Source organism: Aspergillus puulaauensis, chromosome 3 (genome assembly GCF_016861865.1).
Source record: "Aspergillus puulaauensis MK2 DNA, chromosome 3, nearly complete sequence".
Lineage (NCBI taxonomy): Eukaryota > Fungi > Ascomycota > Eurotiomycetes > Eurotiales > Aspergillaceae > Aspergillus > Aspergillus puulaauensis.
The window spans coordinates 3,322,767-3,346,655 of record NC_054859.1 but is presented as its reverse complement, the minus strand read 5'-3'; the positions used below and the strand labels follow the sequence as shown (position 1 = coordinate 3,346,655).

The 23,889-nt window shown below is 50.8% G+C and overlaps 13 protein-coding genes across 13 annotated transcripts; 9 read left to right on the top strand and 4 right to left on the bottom strand.

Moving 5' to 3' along the window:
* Window positions 1-107: 107 nt before the first annotated feature.
* On the top strand, window positions 108-1,621 carry APUU_31346A (flavin monoamine oxidase family protein; the record flags this gene model as incomplete). Its single annotated transcript, XM_041702539.1, has 3 exons — window positions 108-425; window positions 501-804; window positions 864-1,621. 3 exons carry the CDS (start codon window positions 108-110, stop codon window positions 1,619-1,621), a joined length of 1,380 nt encoding a protein of 459 aa, XP_041555315.1.
* An 899-nt stretch (window positions 1,622-2,520) lies between these two features.
* Window positions 2,521-3,312, top strand: APUU_31345A (uncharacterized protein; the record flags this gene model as incomplete). Its single annotated transcript, XM_041702538.1, has 1 exon — window positions 2,521-3,312. The coding sequence occupies one exon, from the start codon at window positions 2,521-2,523 to the stop codon at window positions 3,310-3,312; it is 792 nt and encodes a 263-aa protein (XP_041555314.1).
* Window positions 3,313-3,887: 575 nt separating this feature from the next.
* Window positions 3,888-5,584, top strand: APUU_31344A (SGNH/GDSL hydrolase family protein; the record flags this gene model as incomplete). Its single annotated transcript, XM_041702537.1, has 10 exons — window positions 3,888-4,092; window positions 4,153-4,159; window positions 4,212-4,248; window positions 4,299-4,351; window positions 4,405-4,526; window positions 4,579-4,597; window positions 4,645-4,828; window positions 4,878-4,937; window positions 4,988-5,224; window positions 5,279-5,584. The coding sequence occupies 10 exons, from the start codon at window positions 3,888-3,890 to the stop codon at window positions 5,582-5,584; spliced, it is 1,230 nt and encodes a 409-aa protein (XP_041555313.1).
* A 583-nt stretch (window positions 5,585-6,167) lies between these two features.
* Window positions 6,168-6,761, top strand: APUU_31343A (Rieske (2Fe-2S) protein; the record flags this gene model as incomplete). Its single annotated transcript, XM_041702536.1, has 2 exons — window positions 6,168-6,416; window positions 6,489-6,761. 2 exons carry the CDS (start codon window positions 6,168-6,170, stop codon window positions 6,759-6,761), a joined length of 522 nt encoding a protein of 173 aa, XP_041555312.1.
* Window positions 6,762-7,389: 628 nt separating this feature from the next.
* Window positions 7,390-8,352, top strand: APUU_31342A (putative DSBA family oxidoreductase; the record flags this gene model as incomplete). Its single annotated transcript, XM_041702535.1, has 5 exons — window positions 7,390-7,426; window positions 7,477-7,555; window positions 7,613-7,653; window positions 7,735-7,859; window positions 7,954-8,352. 5 exons carry the CDS (start codon window positions 7,390-7,392, stop codon window positions 8,350-8,352), a joined length of 681 nt encoding a protein of 226 aa, XP_041555311.1.
* Window positions 8,353-8,530: 178 nt separating this feature from the next.
* Window positions 8,531-8,847, bottom strand: APUU_31341S (CFEM domain-containing protein; the record flags this gene model as incomplete). The annotated part of the gene is made up of 2 exons (XM_041702534.1): window positions 8,531-8,571; window positions 8,619-8,847. The coding sequence occupies 2 exons, from the start codon at window positions 8,845-8,847 to the stop codon at window positions 8,531-8,533; spliced, it is 270 nt and encodes an 89-aa protein (XP_041555310.1).
* Window positions 8,848-9,862: 1,015 nt separating this feature from the next.
* Window positions 9,863-10,857, top strand: APUU_31340A (glutathione S-transferase family protein; the record flags this gene model as incomplete). Its single annotated transcript, XM_041702533.1, has 2 exons — window positions 9,863-10,255; window positions 10,306-10,857. The coding sequence occupies 2 exons, from the start codon at window positions 9,863-9,865 to the stop codon at window positions 10,855-10,857; spliced, it is 945 nt and encodes a 314-aa protein (XP_041555309.1).
* A 3,535-nt stretch (window positions 10,858-14,392) lies between these two features.
* On the top strand, window positions 14,393-15,517 carry APUU_31339A (arylsulfotransferase family protein; the record flags this gene model as incomplete). The annotated part of the gene is made up of 1 exon (XM_041702532.1): window positions 14,393-15,517. One exon carries the CDS (start codon window positions 14,393-14,395, stop codon window positions 15,515-15,517), a length of 1,125 nt encoding a protein of 374 aa, XP_041555308.1.
* Window positions 15,518-15,827: 310 nt separating this feature from the next.
* On the bottom strand, window positions 15,828-17,327 carry APUU_31338S (serine/threonine-protein kinase; the record flags this gene model as incomplete). Its single annotated transcript, XM_041702531.1, has 4 exons — window positions 15,828-15,837; window positions 15,917-16,427; window positions 16,484-17,061; window positions 17,110-17,327. 4 exons carry the CDS (start codon window positions 17,325-17,327, stop codon window positions 15,828-15,830), a joined length of 1,317 nt encoding a protein of 438 aa, XP_041555307.1.
* A 759-nt stretch (window positions 17,328-18,086) lies between these two features.
* Window positions 18,087-18,902, top strand: APUU_31337A (SGNH/GDSL hydrolase family protein; the record flags this gene model as incomplete). The annotated part of the gene is made up of 1 exon (XM_041702530.1): window positions 18,087-18,902. One exon carries the CDS (start codon window positions 18,087-18,089, stop codon window positions 18,900-18,902), a length of 816 nt encoding a protein of 271 aa, XP_041555306.1.
* An 85-nt stretch (window positions 18,903-18,987) lies between these two features.
* On the bottom strand, window positions 18,988-19,827 carry APUU_31336S (2EXR domain-containing protein; the record flags this gene model as incomplete). Its single annotated transcript, XM_041702528.1, has 1 exon — window positions 18,988-19,827. One exon carries the CDS (start codon window positions 19,825-19,827, stop codon window positions 18,988-18,990), a length of 840 nt encoding a protein of 279 aa, XP_041555305.1.
* Window positions 19,828-21,377: 1,550 nt separating this feature from the next.
* On the top strand, window positions 21,378-22,564 carry APUU_31335A (uncharacterized protein; the record flags this gene model as incomplete). The annotated part of the gene is made up of 3 exons (XM_041702527.1): window positions 21,378-21,757; window positions 21,820-22,156; window positions 22,214-22,564. 3 exons carry the CDS (start codon window positions 21,378-21,380, stop codon window positions 22,562-22,564), a joined length of 1,068 nt encoding a protein of 355 aa, XP_041555304.1.
* A 621-nt stretch (window positions 22,565-23,185) lies between these two features.
* On the bottom strand, window positions 23,186-23,653 carry APUU_31334S (uncharacterized protein; the record flags this gene model as incomplete). The annotated part of the gene is made up of 2 exons (XM_041702526.1): window positions 23,186-23,249; window positions 23,310-23,653. The coding sequence occupies 2 exons, from the start codon at window positions 23,651-23,653 to the stop codon at window positions 23,186-23,188; spliced, it is 408 nt and encodes a 135-aa protein (XP_041555303.1).
* Between the last annotated feature and the right edge of the window lie 236 nt (window positions 23,654-23,889).

Here is a 23,889-nt window from a genome sequence, read left to right as displayed (position 1 = left end):
TATAAATGAGCTTGCGGTGGTAAATCGAGTGCGGCCTATTACTTTCTTTCTTTCTTTCTTTCTTTCTTCTTCATTTCGCTTCTCGTGGCTGTAGAAAGTATATCATCATGTTCGACGTCCTCGTTGTCGGCGCAGGCCTCAGCGGTCTGCAGGCTGCTCAATCCGCCCAGCAGGCCGGTCTCTCGGTCGCTGTGATCGAAGCTCGCGAGCGCACCGGCGGCAAGATCTGGAGTGTTCCTCTTGCTTCTGGTCGCGGCTTCGCTGACCTCGGCGGTGCCTGGATCAATACCACTCTGCAGCCGCGCGTTGGCGCATACGTGAAGCGCTTCGGGTTGAGGACGGTGCAGCAGAGACTCGAGGGACGTGCAGTAATGCAGGAGGGGCCTGGCAAGAGGTTCGAGTTTCCGTTTGGCGTTACGCCTGATGTTAGTTCCCATCCAGCTATCTTGCTATCTTCAGTTCCGGTTGAGACACATTATTCAAGCGACTAACTGGTACAGTTCACACCGGAGGAAAAGAAGAGCTTAGAAGCTGTCCGCGATCACATCCAGGCCGAGTCACTGAAGCCTGGGTCTTCTCCCACGGTCGCCGACGACAATATCACTCTGGACCAGTATGTGCGGAATCTGGGCGCGCTGCCCAACGTCGTGAAGATGGTCAATCTCTGGGCCGAAGTCATGCACGGTCTCGAAGCGACAGAATACTCAGCTGCCTGGTTCATCGACTACTGCCGTCGCAACAAGGGACTGTTGGCTATTCGCGCCGACGACGCCAGTGGTGGCCAGCATTTGCGGTTCGCGGACGGTATGCCCTCGACCTACCATTCAAATAACTCTGTGACGAAGACAGTACTAACAGGCCAGGCGCCCAATCCCTCCCAAGCAACATTGCCAACCTCGTCGGCGCAAGCAACATCCACCTCTCGTCCGCCGTCGCCTCCATCGTCGACCACGGCGACCACATCGCAGTCACAACAACAAGCGGCAAAGTCTTCGCCGGCCGCAAGTGCATCCTGTCCATCCCAAGCACCATGTACAAGGAACTCAACATCCAGCCGTCCCTGCCGCAGCCCGTGCAGGAAGTCACAAACGCCACTGTGCTCGGCGACTACAACAAAGCCATCGTGTGCTATGACCGGCCATGGTGGCGCGAGGAGGGGTTCAACGGCTACTTTGCTAGCTACCAGGGCCCTGTTATCCTTGCAAGAGATACGAGTGTTGAAGAGAGCAAGCACTACTCGCTTACCTGCTTCGTGAATGGCAAGCCTGGTCGCGAGTGGGGCAAGTTGAGACCCCATGAGCGCAGGGCTGTGGTGCTGAAGCAGATTGCGGGTATCTTTAAGCAGGGCCTTGACGGTGAAGCCTACAAGCCTATTGAGGTCTTCGACCAGGTCTGGCAGCACGAGACGTTTAGTCGGGGTGCGCTGGCGCCGATTACCGCCGTGGGCCATATGACCAAGTTTGCGTATGTGTATGGAAAGCCGGTGGGCAATCTGCATTTTGTTGGCACTGAGTATAGTAATGAGTGGAGGGGATATATGGAGGGCGCCCTCTGTTCGGGCGAGATTGGGGCTGCAGAGGTCGCGAGGGCGTTGAAGAAGGATGGCCGGGCTAATCTGTAGCCTGTAATGACTGTTGAGACTTGCATTGCGTGGTTTGAATAGCATAAGAATGTCATTCTATTGCATTTGTCGACTGTATTTACATGTCAAGCGGGTTATGGTTCTGGCATCCTTCTCGTTCTGCAGGACTAAAATATGGGCTGCTATTTCAATGTACTAAGCTATTGTATATATTAAGAGCACTGACAACTTAGCATTAGAAGCATATAATAGCCCATACAAGTTACTGCCTGCGCATCTTATATCCCAGTAAACCCTCCAACTTCCCAGCTATAACGGCCTCTCTTCTTATAATATCTCTTGGTCAAGGGCCGATTGCATGAAGATATACATCTGTATTTCAATGCAAAGCAATATCTTTACTTGCAAATTATTATGTCTATTACTCGGTAGTTTTGCGCCCGATCTATCCTTCCATATAACATCCCGAGTGATAGAGGACGTCCTAGCAACGCTACATTTTGATGCCAGAGGACCGTTAAATTCCATGGGCTAAGAGTAACAGATCAGGTACCAAAATATATTAAATCACTACGGTTCATATCAGAGAAACTGGCGCATATCCAGCGCAGAGCTACCGTTCGACTTTTATATATAGATCATACTATGATGGAATACTAGGATATGCTTGCATGTACTCTTCTGGTGGAGATATATTTGGGTTGGAAAACCAAACATCCATTGCTAATACCTACTATCGTCCGAGAATCGAGATTCAAGACAAATCGATGAGATTATAATGTTTGAACTGTGATGTGGCCTCGGTGTTCATGCTCAGTAATCAACCCCAGACTTCCATACTAATCAAGTCAACCTCGGCTGTCCCGCATCCGTATATCAACTCCACCACCGCTCGACACTACAACTACACAACTCAACCATTCTCTACACTACGTACAATGTCCTTAAATCGCGAATCTAAACCCGTCCTAGCCGTCATCGGCGTCGGCCCCGGCATCGGCGAAGCCGTCTCGCACCACTTCGCCGCAAAAGGCTTCACCGTCGCCCTGATCGCACGGACAGAGGAAAAGCTCGCCAAGATCCAAAAGACCATCAACGACGAGGTCGGCAGCGCAACAGCCTCAAAGTACTACGTCGCAGACGCCCGCTCCGAATCATCGCTGCAGTCTACATTCGCCCAGATAAAAGCCGAGCTGGGCCCGGTCGACGTGCTCATCTACAACGCCGGGTCGCGGCGGTTCACGCCGCGCACAATCCTCGAGACTTCCAGCGACGAATTCGAGAACTTCACGCGGATTAACCTCTTCGGCGCGTTCTTTGCGGCCAAATGCGTCATCCCCGATATGTTGGCCAAGGGCCGTGGGACGATCCTGTTTACCGGCGCGACGGGTTCGATTCGTGGCAATGCGGGCGTGAGCTCGTTTTCGCCGGGGAAGTTTGGACTGCGGTCGCTATCGCAGATTATCACGCGCGAGTTTCAGAGTAAAGGGATTCATGCGGCGCATGTTCTTGTTGATGGGCCGGTCGAGAGCGATCTTGTGGGCGGAGTTGTGAAGCGGCGGTGGGAGAAGGCGGGCGAGAGCGAGAAGGTCCACGAGAAGGACCTGTATCTGATGCAGCCGCGGGATCTGGCCGGGGTGTACTGGTATTTGTATACGCAGCCGCGCAGTACGTGGACGCAGGAGCTGGACGTGCGGAGCCAGCGGGAGCAGATGTTCTCGAAGATCTAGCCGAGAGTCACGTGGTCTTGGCATCCATCACCAAGTCAACAGTCAACAGTCACACCAGTGCTGCAATTATCAAGACAGTTATGCACCTCATTAATCTTGAGTGTCCTCCGTACTCGTAGTCTTAATGGTTATTCAGTATTCATTTCAGGGGCTGCCGGAAGAACCAAGTACCAAGTCAACAGGCAGACGTGGCGCTAAAAATAGCGGAGCAGCCCCCAAAGTGGCCGCCCAATCAGGTGACCTACCCGGCCTGGGGAATGAAACCTGCCATTGAAAGAAATTGGCAGCAACCCAACGGCCCCTTTTCCCACAGAAACCCGGCTGTGAATGGTGTTCATTGAGTGCGCCCCATAGGGCCAGCCTATCGTTGGATCGCGTCATTGCTAGTGCATTTTCCTCATCGGCCACTGGTCTCTCGCTCCCACCAAATGGATTACGGCCATCATGCCCGCCCGCCAGCCAAGACCCTGACGCTGACGGCCTTCTCCAGGAACCGCGCCCAGATCTGATTTTTGTTATTCTGTTCTCTTCGCTGCTGCCAGCTTCATGACGCCTGGCCTGTCGCCCGCTGCACCATGTGGTTTGCGCGCCTCTTGCTCTCGACCCTTCTCGCCTGGTCGCTGAGCGTCTCGGCCACGATTATGGAGAATGGGCAGCCCAGAGCCGATCCTTACCCTGGCCAGGTTGAAGCCATCGACCTCGATAGCTCCTGGAGAACCTACGATGCCGATGCGCCTGAGATCGCATACAAGGGCCGCTGGGATAGTAAACACATTTCATGTACGTTTTTCTGCCTGCAATTGTGGTTTCAACTGGCTGACTGACGTCCGTTTCTTGCAGGGTGGTCGTGTGTCTCTCCGCCTTGCCGTTCCTCACCGTCTCCGCTAACTCATTTCCAGAGCACCCGGGATAAAACTACAGTTTTCAGGCAGCAAGGTATGAAGACGTGGTCTGAACGTTGGGAACGAGGATAATAACGGGTTTAGCTTGCCGTCAGCTTTGGCGAAAACACAAATGAGGGCACCATGATCGCTTATCGGTACATGCCCTCGCCCGGACCAGCCGTCTCGCTCGATTAACATGGTTCACTAGGATCGGAACTCTCGACTGGCTCTTTTCGAACGTTACCGCCGATTCTACATACCAGTTTGTTGGAGAGGGGACGCAGTACGAAGAACTCCCCGGAGATGGGGACCACATTTTTGAGATGAGAGGTAGGCACCCGCTCTGAAGAAAACGGGCGTGAATCCAAGCTAACCCTCGCAGTCACCAACTGGGGCATAGGATAAGTCAACCGTTTCACCACGCATGTTCATCGCTCATCTCAAGCACAGTTCAGATGGCTGGAGCCTCAGTCGATGTCGATCACTATCTTGCGAAACCGCCGACGTTTAAGAAAAAGGTGGAGATTATCGGAGGGAGTTTGACGGGCGGACAGTACGCTACTTACGAGACTATCTCCTCCTGGGCCTTCCTCTACGCACAAGGACTCGGAAATGTCGAGTTCGGGATTACGGTCGGTTGCATGTCTGGATAAAGTAATCGCTTTTACTAACCTAGTCTAGGCCTACCCCGGAGCATGCCTGGCCAACTTGCAGTGCTATGGCGGAGGTACCCACGGAACGGTACGTGGACAGATTTTTTTGGGTGTCTACTTTAGCTAATAATTTGATAGATCTGGTACTGGCACAAGGCCTCCGACCCCGGCTCCCGCGCTGCCGGCATGTACGGCGGCGAGCCTGAAGAGTGGGACGTCACGGCCGAACAGCCGGCCGACCTGGTCATCATCCAAATGGGAGGCAATGACCACCGCCATCCGAACGAAATTCCCGGAGAGAACTTCTTCGATGGGTATATTGAGGTCATCGAGGACGTCCACAAAGCCTGGCCAGACGCTTCAATTGTCATCATGGTACGTACCATTCTACTTCTCAATTCTATATTCCCTATTCACTAACCGTTACAGACCCAATGGGGCGTCTGGAATCAAGAAGGCGCCGAATACACCCAAACAACCGTCTACGAAGAAGAAATCACGCGCGTTTTCGAACACTTCAAAGACCGCAAGTGGAACTTCGTCTACCTCTTCCACGCCAACGGAATCCTCAGTCATAACGACATCAACCCCAAGAACCACCCCACAGATGTTGGCCACATCAAGATTGCAAGCCACCTGCTGCAATGGACGAATTTGATGCTCGGGTGGGAGCTCAACCCGCGCGGACAGATGACCAGCCAGACGCTTTATTGGAACGACATGGAGAATTACTGAGCGTTTCGTTTCCTTCGGTTTCGTTCCTGTGGATATTTGTTTGATCCTTGATTTTGTTGGTTCCTGCATATATTATATTGCATCGCATGGCGCCTGTACATATGTACTTGCCCTGTGTTAAATCGTTGTATTTAGACTCGGAGCTTGTTGGATAATGTACATTATGAGATCTCACGATGACATTGCTGCGGTAGCTGTCAACTGGACGGCATAGGACTTGGGCCTGCCAGGGCGTTTCTGTACTAGGGCACCAGAGCAGTTTATCTCTTTGTTTCGTTCTTTATATATTTGGAGTGTTAACGAGTGAGACTTATCCTAACATCCCAGGTTCCCCAACCAGCCACTGAAAATAAAACCTGACATGTGGATAATGAACATAAGAACTACATATTATCTCTCTTACATATTACCAACTTTAAATAGAATAAAGTAGACAGATAGTTATCCCAATCCATCCCAAAACGGCTAGTGTCAACCCTGTGGGGCAGACATAAAATCCACAAAATTGTACCCGGAATACCTTCACCCCGTCCTGTCTATCATTTTCCCTATATCCATACATATAACTGAACAAAATCCTACAATGCTCCCGTTCTTCCGATCCTCACGACCAGACGCATCCTGGCACCGCGTAGGCCGCGTCTCGGAGTTTCCCGAGGTATCCCAGCACAACGAGGACTGCCAGGTAACAACAGCCTGCAAGGCCTTCCGGATTCCCAACTCCCATATGAAAGGCGAGGCGCCGACAGAGGCGGATATTGAACTCCCTGGGGAATTGAAGGATCAGGTGTTGGTGTTTAGGTATAAAGGTGCTGTTCATGCGATTGATCATGTACGTCGTCAAGTCAAGTCAAGTCAAGTCAAGTCTTCCTAGGTACCTACGGTGTTGATCTAACGGTTACAGCAATGTCCACACTCGGCATTCCCCCTCTCGCAGGGAAATCTCTTCGACATTGAGGATTTCGGTATCAAGCTGAGTGCGGGGATTACGTGTCCCAAGCACGGGTGGTCGTTTGATCTCTTCTCTGGCACGGGGGATCGGGGGAATTTCAAGTTGAAGATTTGGGAGGTGCAGCTGCGTGATCTGCCTTCTGCTTCTGAGAAGACTGAAGCCGAATCTGAGACTGAGACGCCAGATAAAGAGGTCTGGGTGAGGAGAAAGCAGCGGATTGGGTAGATGTGGCTTGGGTCTGGTTATATTGGAGACTGCAGGGAGACCACTGCATATAAATGATACAGGCGCCTACCCTGGACGGCCTAAAGGCTGGCACATCGCTCATATCCTCCATTGAGAGGGAATCCAACAATCAACCAGCGGTCCAGTCGTTGGCTATACACCGCCCGAACGAACGATATAACACTCTGAACAAACGCGGCTTGTTGCTTGCCATCTGGGATAAGATGCCCTGGCTAGGATCAGTCCTGCAGCCGGGGTTTACGACTGATATTATCGGCTGGACCGGGTTTATCAGGACTGGCACTGCATGAATGCATTGTGATTATTGCATAGCGTGTATAGACTGTTTCCGAGAACTGGGCGGGTTTTAGCCCACGAACTTCGGATGATAGAATATTAGATTTAAACCCCGACGATCATAACTGCATATTAATTCGACTAAATAGATTTCCGTTGTTATAGTTCGTAGAAACTGGTTCGTTCATAGTCCGACGACTAATCAAAAAAGCAGCCTCGGCATCTCCGCACCCGATCTGAATCTCGGCTGCTCATCCAACACTCATCAGACAGCTTAGCTTTCTTCTAATTCCATACTCTTCATTCCAGTACACTGTATTCCATAATCAAAATGGCCGGGAAAAAGATCGAGTGCTATATCGACTGCGGTACGCGTTGCTATCCTCACCACCGAATCCACCACTAACGCATTGACCAGTGTCACCATACAGCTTCTACGCCTTCACGTACCTCCAGGCAAACCGTGCTATTCTCGAGGCCCAGAATGTAGAAATCGAGTATGTCTCTCATTACTACCAAAAGAACAGCTGAAATAACGTCACTAATGTCAACAGGTACATCCCCGTCTTCCTAGGCGGGATCAACGTCGGCAGCGGTTCGTCACCAAATATCATCCAATCCTGGCAAAAAACACCCTCGATTGTATTAGAGGGTATATATATGCTAACTGTTATAGGGAATAAACCCCCCTGGACGCTCCCCGCAAAAGCCGCATACTCGAAATACGACGGTAAACGCGCCCAGCGCTACTTCGGCCACGACTTTGAGGTTCCCTCGTTTTTTCCGATCTTGTCGCTGTTGGTATGCTTATCTCCGGAATATACATCCTTCTCTCTCTTTTTCTTTCCAGCGGTGAGATATGGTGAACGTTCTAATACTGTGATTGCCGTGACAGCCCCAACGAGCACTAACATGCATAAAACACACCCACCCCGAGCCCAAGTACCTAGCTGCCTTCCACTCCATCTTCAAGACGATGTGGTACGGACACATCGACGTCTCGACGCCAGAGAACCTCTCGATCGCGATGCGCGATGCTGGGGTCTTCTCTGACACCGAAGTAGCCGATATCGTCGCCGGTGCAAGCAAGCCGGAAATCAAGCAGGAGCTCACGGGTACCACGGAACGAGTCGTCAAAGAGCTCGGTGCGTTTGGGTGTCCGTGGTTCTGGGTTAGTGATGGGGAGGGACGGAAAGAGCCGTTCTTTGGGAGTGATCGGTTTCATTACATGTGGGATTATTTGGGGCTGAAGCATAGGGATTTGGAGTTGGTGGGTGAGAAGGGGAAGTTGTAGCTGGTTTTGGATGTAGTATACTGAGTATAGGGAGTATGGGATGTTCAAGTAGAGGTGCAGATAAGGAGATTTACTCTGGAGGATGATTCATTGCTTGCTCTCGTATATAAATTCATGTATTCATGATATTGGGTTCCTGGTCGTCCGATCAACAGACCAACTCCAGCATTTATATCCCCTATTGTCCACAGAGCTTCTTAACAGCAGGAAGAACTTGTTCTAGGCGGTATTAGCGATATCAATAAATAACAGTTGTTGATACATACCGACGGCGACATTCTGACCACAAGCCTTAACGGTACAGCCCGTAGCAGCGGCCTGGACCTTCTTGTAGTTGTCACCCTTGCAGGCGCACTTGAAGTCGCTCTCGCCGCAGTTGGTCTCGCTCTTCACTGCATTCTGGAGGCAGGGGACGGCGCACTTGGGGACGTCGTTGATCGATTGGCTGGCCGCGAGGGAGGCAAGGCCGATGGCGAGAATGGCAGAGAGCTTCATTGTGATGATTGATTGATTGATAGACTTATGATATTGAAGTTGATGAGCAATTGAATGACCGTCTCTCGACGTATTTATATCCAGTTCCTGGCGACCATGTGAAAGGTATCGTCGATATCAACGATTACGTCGCTGAAATTTGGATCATCGGCGCATCCTCCACAACCAGCAAAACAACCGAAAGAAATCGCAGAACAAGGAGGATAAAGTCCACCGCTCTTTGGGGTTGAAACGGTCGACTTCGCAGATCGACAGCGATCCACGGGCTGTGGAAGTCTTCCCCGCGTGTGTTCCTGGGCCAATTTTTCCATCCGAAACGGTGAAACAATTAGCTCCATTCAGCTTTCCCCGCATACGCCAGTTCACTGTTACAGTGTCGATGCGAGATCGGGTTCGATCTTCGGGTATTCGTCATCGTCCTTCGGTGTGCAGTTGATCGGTTGGTGTCGATGTCGAGTGCTGACCTGCTTCGGCTGTTCTGTGAAGAATGTCCCTGCTGGACCTCACATGGCTATCACAGGGGATGACGTGGTATGAATCCATGAATCTGTATGAAGGGTATGGACTCTTGTCGGTTCGAGGATCACAAGGCAAGACCGCGACGGTCGCATAGTGGAGATATCTCACTCTGAGCGAGACGCCGGAGAGACCTCGGTAGGATCCACCGTGTCAGGACAGAAGTCGTTCTCATAAGAAGTGAATCCCCTGGTAAGGTGCAGAGAAACAGGTTTCCCACGTTCAAGTCCAGAATCATGATGGTGCAGCGACGGGACTCCCTTGCGAAAGTCCAGTGTCAAGTTCGGACTGAGGTGTCAAATATTCGTGTGCATCGACTATTTGCGTGAATGTCACCCTCCTATACATGTTGGACATGAGAGGGCCTTTTCCTCAGTGGGAGGTTGACGGAAGATAGGATGAAGACCAGGGACAGGCCAGTTATATACAGACAATGGCATCATAGCTAGGGTTAAGCACGCCAGGTCACCCTCCCATCAATGACACCTTTATCTTATCGATGGCGCTCGTTATTATCTCGATTATCTTAGCAGCCGATACAACAGCCGTCATCCGATCCCCACAAGAGGGGAAGGTGGGGGAGCGTCAGCAGCCACTGGGCAGCTCGCTGGATTTCAAAGCAAAGCACCCCATTGTCATCATCGCTGGCGGAATTGACACGATCTCGATTAGAAATCAGTCTTTGGCATATATACCCCTCTTTCTCCCTTTGTTGCTGGTTCTACACCATCCACCATCCACCATGGCTCCCAAGATCATCCTCTACACAAACCACATCTGCCCCTGGGCTCACCGCGCCCACATTGCCCTCAAGGAGCTCGGCCTGGAGTACGAAGAGGTCATCATCGACCTTGACACCCCGCGCGAGCCCTGGTACCTCGAAGTGAACCCGGTACGCCCCCTCAAGAACTCAAAACAGCCAGATCTAGCTAATAATACCAGCGCGGCCTCGTCCCTACAATCTCCTACAATGGCACCATAATCCCCGAATCCGGCATCGTCGCCCAGCTCCTCGCAGACGCACACCCATCGCACCTCCTCCCGCCCTCCAACATCGAAGCCGGCGCCATCCAGCGCGCCCAAGTCGCCTTCTTCGTCGACACCTTCTTCAGCAAGCTCCTGCCGCTCGTCTTCGGCGCCCAAAAGGCCACCGACGAAGAACAGCCCGCTGCAACCGAGGCCATCGTTGCCGGGATCGAGAAGAATGACATCGAGGGACTGCTCTACCCGGCTGGATCGGGCTCGGGCCCGTTCTTCCACGGCGCGGAGAAGCTGACCCAGGTGGAGGTGCTGACGGGGTCGTTTTTGCTGAGGCTTTTGTCGTTCCATAAGTATGGGCTTTTGGCTCCGGAGTTTCCGGGGCTGTTGGAGAAGAGGGCTCCCAAGTTCTTGCAGTGGGCGAAGGCTGTTGTTGCGCAGGAGAGTGTGAATTACATCTGGGATGAGAAGAAGGTTGGGACGCGGAGTGCGGCCAGGTTTAAGCCTAAGAACTAGATACTGCCTATAGGGATGGGATTATGATGAATGAATGAGATTTATTGCTTGAGCTGGCCCTTGCTCCGTATTTCACTTCAAGTTGGCAGTCTCAAGTACCATAACTTTCAGCAGATGATGTCGAGTAGGGCCTACTGAGAGCGCCCTTTACTTCCATCTGGGCCACTCTCACTCGCTCAGTTAACAACATGACCTCGTCTGTGTTTATATCCAGCGCATCTAGCCTCTCACCCAGAGCTTCCTCTATGCCCAACCAGACGTCGACCTCATACTACATGATAAAGGATATCACCATCCCACTTCCACCCGCCCTGGCACATCCAACTCGACGCATGTAATCCTGAACATCTCCGGGCAAATCATAATTAAGAACAAAGTCAACAGAAGGAATATCAAGACCTTGCACAGCACCACCAGTAAGGACAAGGATATCCCCAGACCCAGCGCGAAACTGATTCAGCGCTGCCAGTCGCGCGCTGTCGGGCAGTTGTCTGTGGATAGGTATTCTCAAGGTGGACTAGAATGCGCTCCGGTGTGGCAACCACAATATGGGGTTCCTGACTCAACGCGGTCTCCTGCGCAGCCATGTCATTCCCCTCTATCAGCAAGGCACACCGGACCGGTAACATAGTGCCCAAGTCTTCAACAGCTTGGGAGACCTCTAATATAAGCTCGGAGGTGGGCACAAGGATAAGAGAATGGAATGGTTGCGGGTTGTCCACCAATGCTTGCAGAATCGGCAGCACAAATGCAGCAGTCGTGCCACTGTCCGGTTCTGCCAGGCAGAGCAAATCTCGTCCATTAAAGGTGGCGGGGATAGTTTGTTCCTGGATGCGTGTTGGAGCTCTATAGCCGAGAGTATCACAGGCTTCGCATAGTGGTTCGATGACCCCGAGGTCTGAATGTTTTCGGAGGCTGCTCCATAGCTGCGTTTGGCTCTTGCAGGATGAATATTCAGCCAAGGTACTGGTATATCAGAGAGAAATGTGCCAATGACGTGGGTATCATATAGTTTGCTTAGATCATCTGGGCTGCGTAGTACAAAGTATATGCAAAGCATATTGCAATGTTAAAGTACGATTACTTTCTGGCTCTACAATCACGCCACTCACTGCCTAAGGCTGCTTTTGATAACGGGGAGATCTGGTATTCTGTTCACCTCAAAGTCTACTCTAATATAATTCCTGGATATAGTAAAGGATCAATGTGAAGGCGCAGCCATCTCTATATTACAGTAATATAATATTTCCATTGCAATGTAGATTCGGGTTCTTGGCCAGAATTCTAGACCGGCCCGTCAAAACCCTCAACAGACAGTCGTCTATTTGAATCTGCGATTGGACTGTATTATAGAGTAGACAATGAGTTTGTTGCAAAAATAACATTTATTGGCTATGTTTTAGACTCGTGGCGACCAGCTCGAGTATATAATTAGAGATAAGACCCCCCCAGCCAAGACAGCCAAGACCCCGTCGATGAATGAGGAGGAATTCCGCCGTGGAAATGGGAGTCTTCCAACGTTTCTACCATGGTCGATCTGCCTTATGACCGTTGGAGTACTGGTTTGCCAAGCTTACGGAAATCAACAGTTTACCGGTCCATAGAAGTTGGTTGGGCTATGCTTGTGATGCTTGGTTCTATCAACTTGTATACCTCTTCATCCATACTAAGATTTCTATTGATACAGGATAAATGATCTAATTATGGAATGCTTGAATGACGAGTTGACTTAGCCAGAGGCTCTCAAGAGCCTAGACTTGTTACAACAGTGCTCGCACGGATATAAATTCATGAGATGAGCAGGGTGTTGGGTTACTGTCTCATCATCCACAAAAATTGAAGATCTAAACAGACGTCGTCCATAACTTTCAATATGAAGTCCCCCCTCTATCTACTTACTGCACTGCTCCCCCTTACTCTTGCCATACCATCAGCAGAACCTGATGATGCAGGAGACGATTCCCTCGAGGAAAGAGACCAGCGCAAGGATCCACCGCATAAGCAGCCCGCGCGGTGCCAGTCCGACCATCCGATCTGGTATTACAGGTTCCCTTGCCCTCCTGCTGGCAAATATGACCCACATGACAAGGTCCAATACCAGTGCAAGAGGTAAGGCATTCTCGACCGATAATGGATATCTAACTAATGGCTTTCTCTGCACAAGGGACAATTGGTACAGGACTTGGAATAGAGGGAATACTTGGTGGGTGAAGGAGAATGATGTGCCATGGAAGTGCAGTAAGTCGAGTTGTACTTTGAGTTATCAACGGATGCATTTAACTGACATTGCACAAGGAAACAAACCAAACTGCTAGACTGCTCTACATGAGCTTGCATTTGTATGCTCCATGAACTGCATACCAACGATCCCTATTGCTGCGACTTGTTAGACTGTCTTTTTACGGAGCTGCTCAAGTCCTTATCATGTTCGATGCTGCTATATAATCACCAGTAACGATAAAAAAAGAAGAAACGGACAACAATAACCTGACAAAAAAAGAAGGAAAATAAAACCAGAAAAAGGAAAATATACTGTACTTACCTGAGCTCTAGTTCGGTAATACCACACTCCTTTGCGCACAGTATTGTTCTACTATAGCTCTGGTAGCAACTACGGAGGCAAAACGATCAGAGTAGAGGAATCGCGAAGTGATGACGGCGATAACCGGCCTCGCCTGACATTTCCAGGGCTCCCATGTGTGCTCGGCATTCCATGGCACAGATTCCCGGCAAGATCTGGATGAATTTGGACTCCCCGTTGGATGTACCAAAGTCTGGGGCTGTGGGGTTACCGGTTGCGGAATTGCAGCGATTGAAAGCGATTGATACGGCCTGTTTCCACCAATAAAAATAACTGGTTGGATTGCTGACTGGAGTCTTGAGGTAATGCGGGGATATGCTATAAATTTTGCTCTATACTATATATGTGTAAAAGCTCTGTACTATCGCGCTGGCATCATTCTCTACCAGTGGCGCTACTCAATACTTGAATCACTTAATTAATACTGTATCTCCATGAAGGTCCCCATTACTATAGTTGGAAAGGGGCACCTGGCGTCAGCTAGACTCGTCTTAATTCAGCTGGCCTGTATCTTCGCATTTGCTGGCCTGGTAAACTGTAACTGGACTTCCTTCGAATCCGTCGGTCTTTCCCAGTCTACTACTTTAAGAGATATGCACTGACACGCATTAACAAGCGGCCAGATATTCGTGCTCCAGTGCTTAATATCAGCATCAAAAATGACAGCCTTATCAGCCCGGGCTATATCTTTCTAACCCCCTATAACGGAGAAGTGGCGGGGCCATATATCTATGACCATAATGGTGTATGTGCAAGATAATCTTACCTGCTAGTTCTAAGCTGCTCTAACATACAAAGACTCTTATATGGAGCGGGAGTGACAACTCAACTGAGGAGGTTGCTCATAATCTCCATGTCTGCCCATATAACGGATCAGACCATCTCTGCTACTTTAACGGAACACAACTGGGTGGGTACGCAAGAGGCAGACACGAAATAATAAACAGCAGCTACATGCCCACGACGTCTGTTCAGAGCGGCAACGGGCTGGTTGAGAGTGACATGCATGAGACAGCCGTCGTTGATGGCAAAACAATGCTCATACCCATCTACGAGCCACGCGCTTACAACCTAGAGGGATACGGACTAGATCCTGGCCAGGGCTGGATTCTAGACGGCGTCTTCCAAGAAGTCGATATCGAGACCGGAGATGTTCTTTTCCAGTGGAACTCTATCGATCACGTTTCGGTTGAGGAATCCTACTCGCTTCTGGACGAGGACGGGGGAGGGACTGAAGATAACCCGTGGGATTACTTCCATATCAACTCCATCGACAAGAATGCCAATGGTGACTACGTAGTGTCAGCCAGACACACCAATGGCATTTACAAGATATCCGGCCGAGATGGATCCGTGATGTGGAGATTAGGAGGAAGCCATCCAGATATAGAGCAGACAAACTACAATTTCTCAGCACAGCACGACGCGCGTTTCCGCCAGGAGAACGATACTACAACTGTACTGTCTCTGTTCGACAACGCAAGTGATCGGTATACAAACACATCGTCGATCTCAAGCGGCATGCTCGTCTCCATTGACCACGGAACAAACTATTCGACTCTGATTAGACAATATGCTGCCCCTGGGGATGTCCCACTCTCATGGAGCCAGGGCAATATGCAGATCCTGCCAAACAAGAATGTCATCGTAGGATGGGGCAGTGTTCCTGCGATCTCGGAGCACCTTGAAGACGGCACCTTGGTATTCTTCGCCACAGTAGAAGATCCCCTTTCCATGAATTACCGTTGGCACAAATCCAACTGGACCGGAGAGCCAGCTGATCCGCCGTCTCTGAAAATATACAGCGAGTCTCCAATGTCAGGGACCACGTTTTGGATCAGTTGGAATGGAGCTACAGAGGTGGACTACTGGAATATCTATGCCACCGCCAATACATCGGAAGAGTTTACACATCTGGACTATGCGGACCATGTTGGCTTTGAGACTACGTATTCTAGTACTGACTACCATCCACGGGCGTTTGCAGAGGCTGTCGCGAAAGATGGAACGAGTCTGGCAAACTCGTCGATAATTACAGCACATCCGGCTCCGGGAGCTGGAAAGCGAGAACTTGGTTAATAGGATGAATTTATCTACGCTACACGTCCTCCAGCTCATCAGTCGATGACTCAATCGGCGACTCTGCTGCGGATTTTGAATTCGGCTCCCTCACGTACTCTGTTAGTTTGGAATACCTACCCTGGACCAGACCAAGCTAGCAAAAGGTGAGAATTTACCATGGTTGCTTCAGGGATAGCTGGTATACTAATAACCTTTTGATCTTGGATTATAATATTTTTTAAATTAAGATTATAATGAGTAAGCGCATAGGGTTTGCAATTTAATAGGCGCTTCTGTAAGTTCGCTACAACTCGTTGATCGAGGTGGGCTAGAGCATCCTAGAGCTCTTGGTCAAAACAAGTAATATTGGCAAGAGAGAAATCAAGGGACGCAGGGCAATCTCAACCCCAGACCTACCTGCTCTCAACGTCAATCTCGCAGAACCATGGATCACATAAGATTTCCGCAGGCGAAGGTCTCTTCGCGGGATCATATTGCAGAATCCACCTAATAAGCGCCTTCACTTTATGGGCTTCCTCCTCATTAAGATCCGGGCCTGCCGAATCAAATAACTCTTCCATAGACGTCTGCTCCACCATCAGCGGTTCCTCCCCCGGAGCGACTCCCCCAAGCTGGCAATTAAAGAGCTTTCTCTCGGGCGTAAAGTAGAGCGACGAGGTCTTCCAGTACTTGAAGAGCTTGTCGGGGAGGGCGCCGAGCCGGGTGGTGAGGGAGAGAAGATGATCGTCATCTTCAAACTCGGACCACGGTATACAGAAGAGTGGCTGTCCGGTAATCAGCTCAAAGACAAGGCAGCCAAAGCTCCAGACATCAGCGGTACTGTCGACGGCTCCGGTAAGAACCAACTCGGGGGGTCGAAGACCAAGTGGAGTAACGGGCTTTGTTGGCGGGTCGGTAAAGAAATATGCTATCCAGATAGACATTCAGTAAGAAAACGGACCAGATAATCGAAAGGGGACTCACCACCGCCCATATCCGATAATTTGACCTTGAACCCTTCGGCGTAGCACGTAAAGGGCACCAGCGGCTGCGCAACACAGAGATATCGAAGAGCCCATTTATCTTCTTTACCATCTAACCTCTGCACCGGAGACGAGATCAACCGGGCTTGCATATCTTCCTCCTGCCGGACCACGTGCTCGGGTGTCAAGTCGATATCCTTAAGAGTGAAGAGTATGTTCCCCGGCTGGAAATCTCCATGGGCGATACCGTTTTCGTGTAGAAATGCAAGAGCCTGCAGGGATTGCTTGAGGATGCTCTTTGCCATCCAAAGCGGATAGCGGACCTTCATGGCTCGCCTGCGAGGGTTGAACTGCGGCAGCTCCTCGACCATGGTATTCACACTCGGCCCCATGGGCTCAAATACCAAGCACTTGTGGACGCCATTGGGGCCGCGATGCTCGAACTCGCCTAGCACTCGCGTGATATGCGGGGTCCCTTCTACTGGGGCGACTTGGGTGATGTGGCGTAGGACTCGTAGCTCGGTTGTCGAGCCCGAGATTTCCGACACAAGGATCTTTAGGGCGACATATCTCCTGCCTCTTAAAGAAATGAGTAATGATAATCTATAGCATCACAGGTGAACTTACTTCAGGTCACGGGCGAGCCAAACTGTTGAGTAGGAGCCTTCGCCGAGCTTCCGGATGACCTTGTACTGGCCATGATTGAAGGTATCGCCGAGAACAACTGGATGATAGCCACCTGGGCGGTAATCCTCCACCCACTCACAGGGTGATGTAATAGTTTTGAATCTCTGTTCGCCATCTAGTAAGGCCCTTGATGGCGGGGTGGGAGGCGAGGTACTCATAGCTGCAATGAAGTTCGTTGTTCAAGAGTTGCCGAGCGTAATGTTTTGTAATAGATACGGGATTGTGAAGAGGAAGTCAGGAGAAACTGATAGATGTTCCCAAAGAGCATACGTTTATGGCCCCTCGACATTGGACGAGTCTTGGCACTATTTTTAGCTAATCTGATTGTTTGTCTAGACTGATATGACTACGAACCTTGGCGGTCATCTTTCAACAGATCCCTCCCCACGACCCAAGTTACAGAATCAGCGGGATATGGGGTGGGAGGTCAAGGAAGAAGAGGAAGTTGGGAGGGATGAAGGTCGGAACAGCGAGGACGGGTCTTATATACGCGGAGGAGCTGGCGGTGACAGTACGGCGTATCGGGCGGCCATTCCTAGAACGGTAAGGCTAACCGCAAGAGGGAATTCACAGGTCTCGCTTTACACTGCGATCGACAGCGCGCCCCTGGACTGCAATCTTGCGACGATGGTAACCATTTTTGCGAGTGGCGCAGCAGAATACGGATCCTCACTGGCTGATACCATTACTGGCTGCTTGGGACGTGCTCCAGTGTTTCATATCATCCCATCGCTCGACGTCAACCTAGCACTCTTTGCGAGGGCAGCATCGACAATAAACCCATTGTGTCTGGGGAAGCAACGTATACCGCATAATATTCTCAGGAACTATCTGACCCGATGTCACATTGAGCTGCGGCGCATGTTGTCTATGTCTATCCCCAATTCCTCCTGCTCCGGTATAATCACACTATCACCATGCTATACCACCACGCTATAAAATATGCACTCGCATTTCCATCTATACTCCTCTGGGTGGCAGCATCGTCCCTCCCACCCCTCCGCGTAATGCCTCTAGGCGACTCCATAACACGCGGAACCGGCTCCCCAGACATAACAGGCTACCGGCACAAACTGCGCAGCGCACTGCAAAACCACCAACCGGGACTCGAAGTCGACATGATCGGCAGTCTCCAGGACGGCGAAATGGCCGATAACGACCACGAGGGCCACAGCGGGAAATACCTGTCTGATATCAGGGAATACCTGGAGCTTTCAGTCCCCGCGAAACCGAATGTTGTTTGTCTCCTTGCCGGGACGAATAATATGGACCTTGAGGTTGATCTTGATTCTGCGGATCAGATTATACAGGATATTATTAACCGGCTTTTCGAGGCGAGTCAGGGCGTGACTGTCCTTGTGGCGCCGGTCATTTGGGCGAATGATACGCGCATGCAGGCGAATACAGATGCGTTTAATGAGAAGCTTGACAAGATTATTGAGGGTATGGATGGGGAGCAGGTCTTGTCTGTACCAATTAATATTACCCTTGGGGATTTGTCGGATCGGAAGCATCCGAATGAGCGTGGCTATGGGAAGATGGCGGATGCTTGGTTCCAGGCTGTTCTTGATGCGCAGAGCCGTGGCTGGGTTAGAGAGCCGGAGAGCGTTGACAAGGATGAACTGCCTGGGATGGGATTGGGACAGAGTAAAGATGGAGAGACGAGTGGTGCTTCTAGGGTTAGATATCCTTGGCTAGATGTGAAAAGGATGTATAATAGTCTAAGGTTATAATACTCGGGCTGATAGTGACACAATGAGGATACCACTGATATTGGTGACTGGACTCATATCTCCATCTAATATACGGAATTCATTCCTATATACACTTCCTAACAACACGAGCCGGTCGAATCTGAAACACGGGATACCACCGGATGACATCGTTATTGAACATCTCCGTCGCCACAGGACCCAATACATCATTTAAATAATACCGATCAAGCGCAGACGTATATCCGCTCCAAAGGAACTCGCTACCATCGTCGCTGTAAAAGTTCGCATCCGGGGCCCCTTCTAGACTCTGCACCTCCCACCACTGCCGTTCTCGGCTGTCCGTACCCTGGACGTGCCAAAAGTCGTCCGGCTCAGCCTCGACAATGAGATAGACTATCCAAACGCTCCCATATTCGTTATACAACTCTGAAAACGCGGCAGGGTCATTCTTTAGCAACCCAAGCGGCACAGCAAGCCGGTGCCAGTGGGGGCCACAGCCACTGAACGTATCAAAGTTTCCGGCCTCACAGGGACATTCCGAGGGTTCGGTGATGAAGTCGCCGTACTCTTCCTCCGAGACATATAGCATGTCGCGGTCTGCGTCGAATGACCGGGTCATGAGAAGAGAAGCCGCCTCTTTCTCTTTCTCTCCGGGGGACCTGGCCCAGGACCGAGCAGCGCTGCGGGCTTCCCAGTTGACGTGGAACAAGGGGTGGTCATATCTCAGGGGATCGAGACGGTCATGGTCGAACCGGAGGCATAGGGTCTCGCAGCTGGGGTGCCAACCCGAATCTTCTGGCTTGAGAGGTCGGTAGCGCCAGCAGCCTTTTTTGAAGTAGAAGAGGGGGGTCTCGCCGGGTTCGTCGGCGTTGGAGAGAGCTTCCAGCCATATCTGGTGGCGGATCTCTGGGGGGAGACTTGGGAATAAGCTGAATTGAGCCATGATGGGGTAGAAGAGGAAGGTGGTCTGTCGTGTGAGACGAAGTTGGTGAATGGGCAGCAGTTCATTGGATCGTCAGCCTGCGTGGAGTTCAGCTCAGTGGGGGCTGACTGATGTCGACCACAACTGCCATGGGCAATAACATATGTGTTTGAGGCATTTCCAGTTGGTGATACAGGGGATCTTGATGGAATATGACCGTCCTCGCAGCAACCGTTTCTGGGAAGCCGTTGGTGCTTGTAAATTTATCATAGTTCAGTCAATAGCCTAATTAAGGTGCCTGTTATTAGCCTGGATGTCTCAGTTTTGATATCCATGTTGAATGTATCTATCCCGGTGGGAAGTAAACATATTGACACTCACTCTATTCATAACAGACTCTCAGCTGTGCAGGTTCGCATTGCATTGAATTGCCTGCCCAAGGCGAATACCACAATGTGACAATTCCACGCTGGGTATGTCCCAAGATAGGGAGGAGGATGCCATTATCAACGGGACCGGGTATTCACTGATAACATGACTGCTTGTGAGCTTGAATCAAGAAATCTCTTGTTCTACCGAAGCAGGATATATCCTGAGGGAATCCGAGCCTGCCCCCGAGAGGACTGTCAGAGACTTTCGGGGTCACCTTGAGGGGCATAACTGTGGTCGGAAGGAGTGAAGACAGACTCCCTAGGCTTCAATGGTTCGCAAAACTCTCAGTATCAAGGCTGCCTTGCATCCATATCCGGCACGCGGAGAGCGCGGTACAAGAAAACAATAGAGCCGAAGACTGTCTTCCCGAACCATCCACAACCGGTGCTGGCGTGAATGCTGGTCAGGCACGCAACGTGGGGCACAAGGGCCATCTCGGAAAGAAGTCATGGTTCTGATGGATCCTATCTCCAAATAAACTTGGGGAAGATTCCAGCCCTGGATCCACGGCAGTATCACCCCTCATCGGTAACACCCATTGTGGATTGAGACAGCTATCCAGTGATATGGAATAGCTCTATCAGGTGTGGTGATAGTGTAGAACGAGCAAGAGTTACTGATATCGCCGTGACCAGCCCGTATCTCTTTTGCTCAATTTGGATACTCTATCCCGGCAAAGACACGCGCTCCCGAACAACTGGCAGCAGCCCGAGTCTAGACTGAGATCCTCACGCACTAGCGTAAGAGACCTGCATCGGGAGGCAGACCCGACGTCTGGTTTGTGGCTATTGACACATACAAGCTCATCGTGATGTCCATCCGACGCGTATCGGGTTAGTCGAACCCTCTAGACTGGCGATCGCTTCGGAATGTGTCATCATGAACACAGGCCATCTGGAGACAAGGGAAAGAAACCCGTTGATATGCATTCACGGGGGGGGTCTCATGACGCTCGTGCTCGGGAGCCCCAGATGGTGGAGTCCATACCCCGGGGTTGTGTTGGTGATAGTGAAGCCGTTGTCTATCTATAAGAGCCCTCGACCGCTCAACCTCATAGCAGCAACAGCAACAGCAACAGCAACAGCAACACTCTCTCCTCTAAGTCACAAGGCTTTAATCTTAATCTTAATCCTCACAAAATGGCCCCAGCAGCCCTCATTTCTACACCCTCCCCAGCCCCTAGGGCGCCCACAGTGATCGGCCCCAAGACGAAAAAGGCCACACGCCCAACCAGGATCCTCCCCCGGTCCCTGATCGAGGGGGCAAAGGTGCCTCAGAAGCGAGCCTTCGACCCGGCCGAGCACCTCGACTTCCAGCCGCCAGAGAAGATCCACAAGATGGCCGACCTTGGGCTGGAGGGTGCAGGCATCTCCCCCAATGCCATCTCCGAGCCGTTCCCCCTCTTCACCCAAGACGCTATCAAGCAGATGCGCTCTGAGATCTTCAGCGAGCCTGTACTGAGGGACTGCCAATATGCATCAACCTTCTGCACCAACATGATCCGCGGGATGGGCCATGAGTATGTTCAACACTTCTTTCACCCCCTGATTGTGTACATGTATACTAATATAATCTGCACAGGCGAGCACCATTCATCTACGACGTGTTCAAGTCACCCGAGGTCCTCGACAAGATCTCCTCAATCGCAGGCATCGACCTGGTCCCCGCATACGACTACGAAATTGCCAACATCAACGTCGCTGTCAAGGACGACCCCGTTGAGGGCGTTGCCAGTAACTCTACCAGCACCATCAAGCCCGCCACCGCCGACGATGACACCCCTGCTTTCGCATGGCACTACGACAGCTTCCCCTTTGTCTGCGTCACCATGCTCTCCGACTGCACGGAGATGGTCGGCGGCGAGACCGCGATCAAGATGCCTTCAGGCGATATCAAGAAGGTCCGCGGGCCTGCTATGGTATGTCACCACTCCATCGCCTCAATAATAGTCCGCCCAGTCTAACTTTGTATGCAGGGCTACGCAGTCGTCATGCAAGGCCGCTACCTCGAGCACCAGGCCCTCAAGGCCGTCGGAGGCCGTGAGCGTATTTCAATGGTCACGCCATTCCGGCCCAAGAACCCGCTTGTCCGCGACGAGTCAATCCTCGTTGGTGTCCGCGGCATCAGTAACCTGACTGAGCTGTACCCGCAGTACTTCGACTATCGCACTGAGGTTCTTGAGGAGCGGATCCGCCATCAACGCAAAGAGGAGAAGGAGCGCGAGATAGCCAGGAAGCCGTTTGATGTTGATGCGAAGAGGGCGTGGTTGGAGGAGCAGAGGGAGTTTATTGACTCGATGCTCAGGGAGATGTATGTTGTTGAGTAGGTACGATGAGGAAAGATTTTATTAGATGAGATGTTATGACTTTTATTTTAGCCTGTTGTTTATTATTTCTTTTTATGCATTAGCTTGCATTGAATTTATTGCTCTTCGTTTACAATATTCTAGAAAATACTGCTATTACTGTCTCCTCTTATTATGCATTTAAGATGTCGATCTCATCTGCAGGTCCCAGGTCGTGCTTCTGATATGCAGCACAATACTTAAGATGTGATACACTGGCCAGTATCACTACGTTGGTAGGTCTTTTTACCGTAAACTAATCTTCTGAGACTTATTTGTTGCCATTAGCACTTGTTCTGGCAATCCTTGCCCAAGCAATTATACTAACCGCTACTATGTATCCCTCGCAAGCCATCCAAGGTTGCACCACCGTCTTCAACTATACAAGGCGAGGTTTGAATGAAAGCAATTTCTACCAGTCTACATTGCAACATTTAATATAGCTTGATCGTTATCATTTGCGCTACCCAATGCCTATACAAGAATCGCTAACAACCCGCGTCCCGAATGCAACCCCATACATGATAAATAAATAAACAATGCCCTTGAACAAACACCATAAATGCTTCGAGAAACATAACTGTGACTGGCTGAGAGGGGAGATCACACCATCCGAACCCCCCTCTGCCCGTAAATCCGAGCGGACGGGTGTGCAGGCATGGTAATTCTATCAACCCATTAGCACCTCTATCCTACTCCCTCTCAGCACTTAAATAAGAAGACGTACGCATTCTTGCCTCCATTCGCCTTCGCACTCATAACTGCCGGAGGAACAAATGGGAGGACAACGACGGAGAACAGCGCCGCGGCTGAGAATGCGCGGGCCATGGAGGATGCAGCAGAGCCGTAGCCGTAGCTGTAGGGCTGTGCGATTGAGAGGAAGTTTCGGATGGCGGGGCGGTGGGGGAGGGTGAAGACTGCTCGCATTTTGATATATAAAAATAGATATATAGTTTGTAGTAAAAATGTGGTCGAGATGTGGTTTGGTTTGTGTCTTGCTTGTGAGACTGAATTGAATTGAGTTTCTGATTCTGACCTGATAATACAGTGAAATACTTCGGAATCCAGCATAGTTTCATAGTAAAATTATTGCGGGTGCTGCCCTCGGATCGTGAATGGAATCCGAGGGTTGAGACTCGGGAGCACCAACGGCGTCGGATGAGGAACCCGAGAATCAGCCATCTTCCCCATGATGAGATCACGCGATGTTTCTATCTTTGGCATTCATATACAGTGTCTGAGTAGACACCGTAGTCAATAGCTGGGGTGTGTTCGGCTTCTACTGCTCTCAAGTCCGTTTGTTGCCC